We start from the raw sequence: 10978 nt of genomic DNA on the forward strand, positions 1-10978 counted from the left end.
GGAGAGGTTGAGTCGCAGTATTCATATCATCAGTTATCTGATTAACTGCTATGAAGGTAACTAAGTGAAATACATGAAGTGTAAATATTACTAATTTTGTTGATTTACAGAGGTTCAGGTTACAGGTGTGATATTCTACACGTTTATGTTCCAAGGTAAAGTAGTGGTGAATCGATGGCCTATATAGCGTTTTGGGCGAACTATTCAAACTAAACAGTAAACGAATTATTAAATTCATCATTTATATAAAGTGGATAAAGCTGAATTCTGAAGATGTATGTTCTATGGTTCCAATAAAGGTTCCACTCCAAGTTCGTTAATTGTGGTTTTACATGCGATAATCATCAACTTGAGAGTAAAAGAAAGGATAATGTCCATTTAGAACTCTATCCTTTTATTTATAATGAATATTTAGCAGGTCATCCCTTAAGTAATGTCCGGTTTTAGGTTCAGAAAAAGAGAACGGATTTCAAACGCTTTTAATGTTATTTAATCAATAATATATGTTCCATTATTATTAATTTCTTCCTGTCAACGATTCACAAGCTTCTGAATGCCACTTCTATAAAATTCTTGGGGTTTGGCAGAAGAGAATGTGAAGAGGGCAGTTTTGAATCTTCATATGTTCCAAGCTCTTTTTCATCAAGATAGTTCTATAAACTTCAAAATAGATGACCATCTGATGGGGCAAGGTCTGGAGAATAAGAAGAATGTGGAATTTTTTTTCCAGTCTAGCTCTTCAATCTTTGCAAATGTAATCCTTGCTGTATGGCGCCGTGTATTATCCTGGTGTAACACAACACTTTTACGATTGATCAAAGCAGGCCTCTTTTCTTTCAATGCAACATTCAAACAATCTAACTGTTGACAATAGAAGTCTGATGTAATCGTTACATTGAGTGGCAGCAACTCAAAGTGGATCACACCAACAATATCCCACCAAACACTTAACAAGACTTTAGGGTGGAGGTCCATTTTGGGCCTGCTTTAGCCAGTGTATCTGCACTGAGCCATTGTCTGCGGTGCTTAATTTTTTTATAAAATATTCATTTTACATCTACAGTCATTAACCTGTCCAAACAAGGCGAGTTACGTTCATGAGAGTGCAGAGAAGTGCAAACGTTCACTTTTGCTCTAAGGTTGGTTTCTGTCAAATCATGGGTGACCCATTTTCCAAGTTTTGACATCTTTCCAATCTGTTGCAGATGGCGGTGAACTGTTCAATGGGTTAAATTAAGCTTCTGAGCTAGTTCTTAAAATGTTACAGCACAATCTTCATCAAGTGTAGTCAGCAGCAAGTAATCATTAAACTCAACAGGACGACCAGAACGTGGCGCATCACTTAAGTTGTAGGCACCTGACCTGAACTTCTGAAACCACCTTCGACATTTTCTTTTATTGAGAGACTCCGCAATCATAAACACCTTGAATGTTTCGTATAGTTTCTGCTGCACTATTACCTTTTTGTAAACTTATAAAGCATTATATCCCTAATGTGTTCCTCAGACACGTCCATCATCATAAGGGTTTATTTGATTAATGATATGAAAATGTGGGGTTGGGTTAGTTTCTTTTATTTGTCTGAATATTTTTATACACGTCCTACTACTTAGTTCAGTCATTAAAGCCTTCTACAAAGACAAAAATGATGATGCACTTTCTGTATTAAATTTTCGAACATTACTTATGGGATGACCTGATATATCATAATTTTAACACATTTAAATTCACAAAAACGTAACAGTACATAAATAACTGCAGAGATAATGATATCGCATTTATTTAACTTAATTACAAACCTTAATATACTGTCATTTATCTTTGTGCTCTTTCTGGACTTTACAGTCATTATCAACTCTTAACATAACCTAACAACGTATTTCTTTCTACTCACTAAGCCTTGATCATGTATTTTCCGCCAATTTCACCTCTTACAGCGACAAGTTCGATATATACACACAAACACAATGACATAGAGATTTTTTTAAAGAATTAAATCTGATTATAAAAGTAAGCCTGAAAAAAATTATTAACTTTATAAAAATTACGAAATATTCCAACTAACGAACATGCGCATTAGTTGTGACATTTATTTCGGTAATATGTTTTGTAATATACAAGAACACGATTTTCCTTACACTGTGTTTCAAGGCCAAGGCTGAGCATTTTGACGAGTAACAAACCAGATCTTTTTACATTTTACTCCTAACTAAAGCCATTAAATAAGACACCAGACAGTTAAGTGTAGATATTCACACACAAATATAACTTATAAAACCTCACTATTTCAAAAGTTAAGGTTTAATGGTGTACTTGTGTCGTTTAAATACAAAATAAGTGGAATATTAGGTGATAACAGAAGCTTATTATGTCTATGTTATAGTTTACAACCATTTCGATACTACCGTATAAGAACATACAACACAGAGTTTTTCCTTCTCATTATATTTTGATGTTTCAGAATATATTTAAGATATTTAAGTCTTAAAACAGGATAAAATATAAACATGGGAAAAAAGTGTTACACTTCAAAATCACCTAAAATAGGATACAAAAAATGCATCATTAAAAAATAAAGTTTCACCTCAGTGAACGTGACGTCATCAGGTATACAGCACAATTACTCACAATATTTAAATACAACCAACTGGTGACGTCAAACACATAACCTTGAGTTAGCATAAATATAAACCTTTTCCTTGTATTTTGTTTATTAAACATTTGTAGCCCTTTATTAATATTAGGTTCTAGACGAATAATTTTAACATTATTTTCATTACAATATTTTGTATCTTTAAAATGTTGGTGAACATATTCATGGTTCACTGTTTTGATACTTAAATTTCTACCAGTCTCCTCTATGTAGATATTATTGCAGTCCGTACACTGTAAACTACTTTCTCCTCAATGGTAGTTGGCTTAATACCATTTTTAAATATTGCATACATAATATTTCCTGGTAAAAATACAAATTTTCTTACTACTGGAAACGTACACATCCTTGCTATTTCTTTCCAAAGTATTTTTATCGTATTAGACAGGCCACACATATATAATGATTTACACATTAAACCAAATTACCTAAATAAATTTTCTTTCTTTTGTCTATTTTCTTTCTGATTTTCGCGCAAATCTACACGATGGCTATCTGCGCTAGTCGTCCCTAATTTAGCAGTGTAAGACTAGAGAGAAGAAAGCCAGTCATGATCACCCACTGCCAACTCTTTTACCAACGAATAGTGGGATTGACCGTACCTTTAAAAGGCCCCCACGGCTGAAAGGATGTGCATATTTGGTGTGACGGGGATTCTAAAGAGTCGAGCGCTTTAACCATCTGGCTTTTTTTCTTTGTCAACTTATTAGTTAAATATTTTTAACCACACTAATAAGATAATCATTCCTTTTTATGGTTTCCAGATAATTTATTTTCTTATCCAGCAATTCTTTTGAGCTACAATTAGTTTTATCAACAGTTTTATTTTATCAAATAGTTTTATTTATTATTAAATAAAAGAACTGTTTACCCGACTTTCCCACAATTAACAGACCTATAATTACTGGGTGATAACATATTGTAAATAGTAATTATTGACTTTAATGCTCTATTATCACGATGATTCCATAAAATTAATTTAAAATTACAAATACTTTCGAATAATTTAACATAAGGTGATTTCAAGACATACGGATGGTTATTTAAACACTTTTTTTTTTGAATTTCGCATAAAGCTGCTCGAGGGCTATCTGTGCTAGCCGTCCCTAGACTAGAGGGAAGGCAGCTAGTCATCACCACCCACCGCCAATTCTTGGGCTACTCTTTTTACCAACGAATAGTGGGATTGACCGTCACATTATAACGCCCCCACGGATGAGAGGGCGAGTATGCTTGGCGCGACGGGGATGCGAACCCGCGACCCTCAAATTACGAGTCGCACGCCTTAACACGCTTGGCCATTAAACACCTTTACCATACCTTTCCAAAATAACATGCTAATTTGTTTACTCGTCAAAATAAACGCGGGCAATATGGCCGCTGAATCGTGTCCTTGCGTGTTAGTTTATAATTCGGTCTAAGGTTAACATAAGCTTTCATTACACTGAGGCACGTTAGTTAGTTCGCTGCAGCGAAAACTTTCCAAAACATCACCAACGCAAACTTTTGTTAATAATTAAAAATAAATCGATCACATCAGAGGTTTGTTTGTTTTAAAAAAAACATCAGATCAGTAGATGATAAACAAACGCACGTTTAACTGCCTTGTGTAGGAAGGCATGGGTGTTATGCAATGCATGCGTATGAAGATTTGACTTCTCAGAACATGAGAGTTTCTTCTTAAATGTTCCATTGTTCCTGCTTCTCCTTTATTGATACAAGTTGAGGAAATACTCCCAAACTCCAGTAGTGACATCAAGTTCACCCACACATTCTCAGTATCGACCAAACAGCGTATCATTATGAGGTTGGTTGCTTTTTCAGCTTCCTATAAATAAATGTTGTACCGACTTCTAACAACAAAACATTAAAATCATTTTCTATAGTCGTCCAAGTACAGCAGGATGAATGAAAAGATCGTTTAGTTTCACTACCCGAGAAGCTTGTTTGTTTTAAAGTTTCACTACAAGAGAAGCCTGCTTAAAGATATAACATAATTGTTTTGTCTACATGTGAGTAGCCACCATTTAAGATGTTTTAGAAACATTATAGTTAACCAGTTTAGTATTTATTGATCTTATGAACTGACTATATGTTATAACAATTAGACGAATTAACTCTAAGACTAATAACCCATGAAACTTATGTGGAAGTGTGGTAGAAAGAATTAATTTATAAACATAAATCTTGGGCTACTCTTTTACCAACGAATACTGGGATTGACTGTCATATTATAACGCCTCCACGGCTGAAAGGGAGAGCATGTTTGGAGTTGTGGGAATTCGAACCCGTAACCCTCAGAATACGAGTCGAGTGCCTTAATCACCTGGGCAGGCCGGGCCCAAATCTGTTATGAAACCACCTTTCATGCTAACCAAAATATCGGATTAAATTAGATATGTTTATGTTTTCTTTACTTGGAGGAGTAAAACAACAGTTGTGTAGCAACACCATTTAGTTTTACGAAATGTTTGTCGTGTGATAGTCCGTCAAAATCCAAATTATACGTAGCTGACTATATTATTGAACATTACTTTGGTGCTGTTAATTTGACAGAATAAAAACACAGTGCAAGTCCAAGAACGTTTTATAAAAAATATCTTGTAAGAATTCACAAAATATTCACAGGATCACTGGCCTAATATTTAAACAAGTTTAGGTTTAAATAAAAATGAAATTAAAGTGATTATTAAACTGAACAAATTTAAAAAAAACAAACAAAAAACTATTCACTCAGAAATGGAGATTTTTTAAAACAAAATTTAAGGAACAAACACCTATTGTTCAAATAACTTAAGCGAACAGATCGCGAGCATAACTTATTATAAACCAACCTATTTACAATCCACAGAATAAATATTTCCAGTTAACTTAATTAAGTTAATGAACCGCACACTTAAATAAACTTAAAACATTAACCCTAATAAAAAATATTTTGTGCCTTGCTTTTAAAACTGATACCGGTAACTTTTGGGCTTTTTACTTTTAAAAAAAAACTTATAGAAACTTATGTTTTTATATAAAGTATTTACATTGCATTGATTGCCTAGGGCCATTTTTTTCTTTTTTTTTCTTTTTTTTACAAAACTGTCATCAGGAATGTTGCGTGTGAAATCTGATAGGTTATTAAAATACTTCATTCTCTGTCTCACTGACTTGGAGATAAAACAAACAATAAAGCTGAATAAACAACGGTTATGAACACTAGATATTGTCCTGTGGTACAGGAAAGACCCCCCTCCAAAACTGAGACTGGGGAGTGAATGATGAAGTGACTTATTGTGAACGCATGGGATTGTTCTGTCCATCACAACTGTATCTAGGAACCAAGCACCTTTCAGAAACTAACGAATTAACCGATCAAATGCTGTCGTGGCTAGAAGTAGAACCCTGGTCGAGTGAGTGCTGGTCAACAGAGGTGCGTCTCACGGGAATCTCGGACGACGTAACGCTCTCTAGGTCAGCGGACATCCAGGGATGTTCCAAGATTTCTCCCAGAGACGGACGATCACATGGACGTAGGGACAGACACTTTCTGATGAGGTCCTGGCAATCTGTGATTAACAGAACCAAAACAGAGAATTAACAATTTCATATTTCCTCCATGTTCCCTTTAAAACCGAATTTGACCACGATACGAATTTAGAATAAACTTTCATGACATCTGTACACAAGACATGATTTGGACACAACTCACCCTGAGATAATCTTCTACGGAAAGCTATCTCCGCCCTCAGGATCTCTTCGTCATGTTGAAACGGTATGTCGCCACATACCATGTCATATAACAGAATTCCTAACGACCACACCGTAGCACTGGACCCATAGTAGCGGTTACTGCCAATCCATTCGGGTGGACTATACACACGGGTACCTGCAGTTAAAAAAGCAAAAAAAAAGTTTATGTTGTGACATAAATTTATACGAAATACCAAATAATGTACACCAGTATGGTTGGCACTACGCTATTTATTTCTAATGTATTAGGAAGGGAAGGGGTAATATTTCGGGAGAGAATAATTTTAAATTAATACATATATAATCAATTAATACCAGACAAGCACATGCGAGTGAAGTTTAAAGCTGAAAGCACAGGTAACAACGTTTGACCTGACCCATTTAATAAACACGACCGCTTCCAAGGGCTAACCGAACCGCAAACATCTCGTCAACATTCTTTAGTCTCGGCTGTAAAGGAATGCTAGGCCTCAAGTCAAGCAAGTCGACTCTAATGAGTTGAGTGACCAGTTCTTTGGGAATTACAGGTGTACAAACGCAGAGACAACGACCCCCCCAGGCACTTGTTCCTGTTCCCCAACATACGTAAAAACTAACTGGTCTGCTCACGTGTTTCGTGTGTATTACTACATATTGATCGCCGCGAAGCACCATCAAGTTTCGGGCGGGAAAGAGAAATGGAACGTACAGTATGAAAATATCGATCTTTCACGCGGTCCAGACAGTTACGTTGCTAGGTTCCATTTGGCACGGAGCCAAGAATATCAGTATTTAACGTTGTAGTTGAGAAAATGGCAGAACGAATATTATGAGAATTAGCGTGCGACCTTGCCGGACAAGGACATTTTTCACAACTAAAGTAACCGATCAAAATACCTCAAACGGACCAACAACCTACAAAATAATGCACTGTTTAGCAGCAATAATAAGGACGTAAAGACTTTTTTTTGCTAACGTAGATTTAAAAAAATTACGCGATATATATGATACAGATACACACTTAAAATAAACAGCTGTTTCAATTTTTCAGCTTATGTTTTTTTATAACTATTAAGCGATAATGAAGTATAAATTAGCTACAAGTCGTGGATTTCAGCCCCACCCATGTTTCGTCTACATGTTTACGATAAACCCCATAAAAAGCTCACACTCAAAGTTCTACAACTGAATAAACATTTAGAAATTGTGGGAGTGCTCCCCTCAGTTCACGAGCTTATCAATACATTCCAGTGGTTAAAATATCTGCCACAAGGTGGATTACCACTTTGTGTGATAATGGTAAAATTAAATATATTTCTCATATATTGAAGGAACCATAAGAAATATTTAAGACAGCTTATACATTTGAGGAAAATTAAACTCTTCTTTTATGAAAAAATATAATCCACCAATTCTTACGTTATCTCAGTACTTATTGCACGTTATTTTTAACAAATCGTGGTAACTTTCCATTACGAGTCCCTGGTTATCAACGTTCGTTTCTCAACCGAGATAATCGGCCTCTTACGAACAATTGATCGAATTAGTCATGTTTTAGTTGGTGTGTAACTTTCTTAATATTATCTTTCAATTCTACAGGTTTAAATAAATGGAACATTCATTCATGATTCATCTTAACCTTTTGGTTAGATTATAAATAAAATATTAAATAAGCAGCAGATAGGCCTACCGGTTAGAAGAGTCTATGATACGACACCATAACACTTAACCCTTAATACTCAACGACATATAGGGCTAATAGTGAATAAAGCAACAGTTTTTAAGGAAGAAAATGGTTCTCCCTCTCAGTTGCATATCCAACCAACAGTGTTATCATTAAACCTGGTGTTGCATCTCGAAGTAGTCAACTAATTTTAAACACATATACACTTCAAACTTTTATTCGTCCACCCTTACCATCAAAGTCGGTATAAACAGTTTCTTTCAGGTACGTCCCAGATCCGAAGTCGATCAATTTTAATGAAAAGTTCTTTAGGTCAACGAGAATGTTTTCGTCTTTAATATCACGATGAATAACATACGCATCATGACACGCCATCACGGTCTCGACGACCTGCCGAAAAAGGAGGCGGGTCAGCTTTTCGTCCAGAACTCCACGCTCGGTAATAAAGTCGAACAAGTCCTGTACTACCTCGGGCTTTTCCATTACAATGATAAACGAATCAGGTCTTTCATAACAATCCAACATTCGGATAACACCCGGAACCCCACCCAGTCTTCGTAACAAGCAAACTTCAATAGGCACACGTTGTCCATTAGTCTGATGTGGTGAAAAAAAACAACCCAAAAAAAACGTTAGGTCACACGAAAACATTCCACTGATTTTTATAATTTAAATAAAATGACAATATTAAATATCATGTAATCGAAGAAAAATATAAAAAGAAGGTTAAATACCATAGAATAAAAACAATTTGAAGAAAACGCTCATAGTAAACGTTTTTCAGACTTTTTACGTTTCACGAAGTTAGACCACCATTACAAAATCTTTTTGTTGTGGTCTATTTTTCAAAAACTAACACCTCAAACACGAGATGACATATTTGACAAATCTTATTTTCTTTTTAATTTTTTGCAAAATTAAAACCACTTGGGACAATAAATCGCCATCTTTTGTAAGGAGTATGAAACTAGCACGTTTCTATCGAGAAAACATTTTGCTCGGACAATTAACTGTAAACTACGGATACGATGTGCTATACATTAATTTATTTCAATAATGACAGTACAAAACGATGATATATAAACATTCTTTACACCATTTGAAGAACACAAACAATGAAAGAGTGATCTGACAAATTCACTAAATAAGAGCTAATTAATTTGTGGCTATTAAACTTAAGTCAAAGACTAAGTTACAAACAAACTAAAATAGAAATTTCCCACTCACCTGCCCCCAGTCTGTTACTTTGTCTTTTGGTATATGTTTGATTGCAACCTAGAATAAAACAGTAAATATATTTTAGCACTTCACTTTAGAAAGCTATTATTTCAAATTTTCTTCAGTATTCACGTTTAGTTACTTCCTTAAGAAATTTGATTTTCGAACAACAAAATCTGTGGTATCAAAAACTTAAAGAACCAACTGAATTTATTAAAATTCAAGATAAATATAAAAGGTCTTCCTTACGACTGAAATCTTTACGAAAAGAACATCGCTTAACTTATACAAGACATTAAACATTTTACGTTAATCTTAACACATATTTTAAGTTACCAACTCTTACCTGGACACTATCTCTTAATCGTATTCCTGCGTAAACTGTGCCGAATCCACCCTTTCCAAGTAAAGTACCAATACGATACGCTTTCTCGAACGGTTCTTGACGAACTTTGAAAAATTATAATAAAATTATACTCTATTAGTCTTTATGTTAATTAAACTTAAAAACAGTCTTTAATCGTAAATACATGTTTTTAATTTTCCTTATACATTCATAATTTAGTTCTTTATTATTTTTCTAAATTGTGTAAATAACTTGAACCATGAAAAGAATACGATATACTTTAAGTTGAGGTAATTTTTAGAACTGATAATTAGACTATTATTAGTATTCAATATTATTATTATTAATAGCATACAATGGCATTAACATACGATTTACGAGATAAACAGTAACAAGCTAAAATGTTCTATTACATAAGATGACAATTGAAAATTAAACAGTAGAGGAATTAAATTTAATATTACTATCACAAGATACACTTATGCAGAACGTTTAATACCACAAAGCAATGTCAGTACTTAGGCTACGCAAATACACGATTTACATCGTATGGTTTTAAACGTGGCGACAGACTGCGGCAGGATGTAGACTTAAAAAGAAACAAACAATAACAAAGTTTATACTTACTCGATCGTTCTTTTTCTACAATAGATTGTGAATATGACCCTGAAGAGAATACTCCCGATAAAGTAGAAATTTTTCGAGAAAACATAGTTAATATCCAAACCGAAACTTAAACGTAAATAGTAGGCCTACTATTACTACTACAACTTACACACGTACCACTCACACTCTCATCCACCGACTACTACAATATGAGAGAACTGTAGTAGATTACCGTAAAATAAGGGAACAGCACAGAAAAGTATTCCTCCGCTTTGCGAGAATATCATACACACATTTTTCATACAATTTATTTTTATGTTGATCTTTAGTTGAACTTAAGCAACTCAAATTAAAGAATTTCATCTACACTAATAGCTATTGTTATGCCATTTTTAGCCAAAGCTAATCTTATAAAACTTATTTATTAAAAAACCGGTAGAACTATTTTCTATTATATTACTGTCTGGCTATTCAAGCTTGCATGTTAGTGGCTGGTTGTTGAGATGGGGTGAAGCAGTCTGTACGCGCCAAAAACCTCTCCAATAACGAAAGAAACTACTTTTGGGAGAGAAGAAATTTCTGCTAGAGTGTAGTATTCCAAAACAAGCTTAGGTTACATTGTAAGGTCAAATAAATTTGTACATAATGCTTTTAGGTTTATATAAATATATATACGTATTGGTTTTGTTATTCGCACATTTCTTTATTTTGTCATACTTTTTAATTTTGACGAGTTTTATGGCTCTGAACAAAT

The 10978-nt window shown here is 34.3% G+C and overlaps 1 protein-coding gene across 1 annotated transcript; it reads right to left on the minus strand.

The window, feature by feature from the left end:
- Positions 1-5222: 5222 nt before the first annotated feature.
- Positions 5223-10444, minus strand: LOC143247313 (serine/threonine-protein kinase pim-1-like). The gene is made up of 6 exons (XM_076495146.1): positions 10246-10444; positions 9619-9722; positions 9282-9329; positions 8288-8651; positions 6351-6527; positions 5223-6207 (listed from the first exon to the last, which is right to left on the minus strand). The coding sequence occupies exons 1-6, from the start codon at positions 10328-10330 to the stop codon at positions 6014-6016; spliced, it is 972 nt and encodes a 323-aa protein (XP_076351261.1). The 5' UTR covers positions 10331-10444; the 3' UTR covers positions 5223-6013.
- Between the last annotated feature and the right edge of the window lie 534 nt (positions 10445-10978).

This window comes from Tachypleus tridentatus, chromosome 3 (genome assembly GCF_004210375.1).
Source record: "Tachypleus tridentatus isolate NWPU-2018 chromosome 3, ASM421037v1, whole genome shotgun sequence".
NCBI lineage: Eukaryota > Metazoa > Arthropoda > Merostomata > Xiphosura > Limulidae > Tachypleus > Tachypleus tridentatus.

Bases quoted from the DNA above. Each gene is read 5' to 3' on its own strand.
- LOC143247313 (XM_076495146.1), bottom strand. From the start codon at position 10,330: ATGTTTTCTCGAAAAATTTCTACTTTATCGGGAGTATTCTCTTCAGGG. The intron at 9,723-10,245 runs GTAAGTATAAAC...AATTTTTCAAAG, and splicing joins TGTAGAAAAAGAACGATCGA to TTCGTCAAGAACCGTTCGAG. The intron at 6,208-6,350 runs GTGAGTTGTGTC...TGTTAATCACAG, and splicing joins CCGTAGAAGATTATCTCAGG to ATTGCCAGGACCTCATCAGA.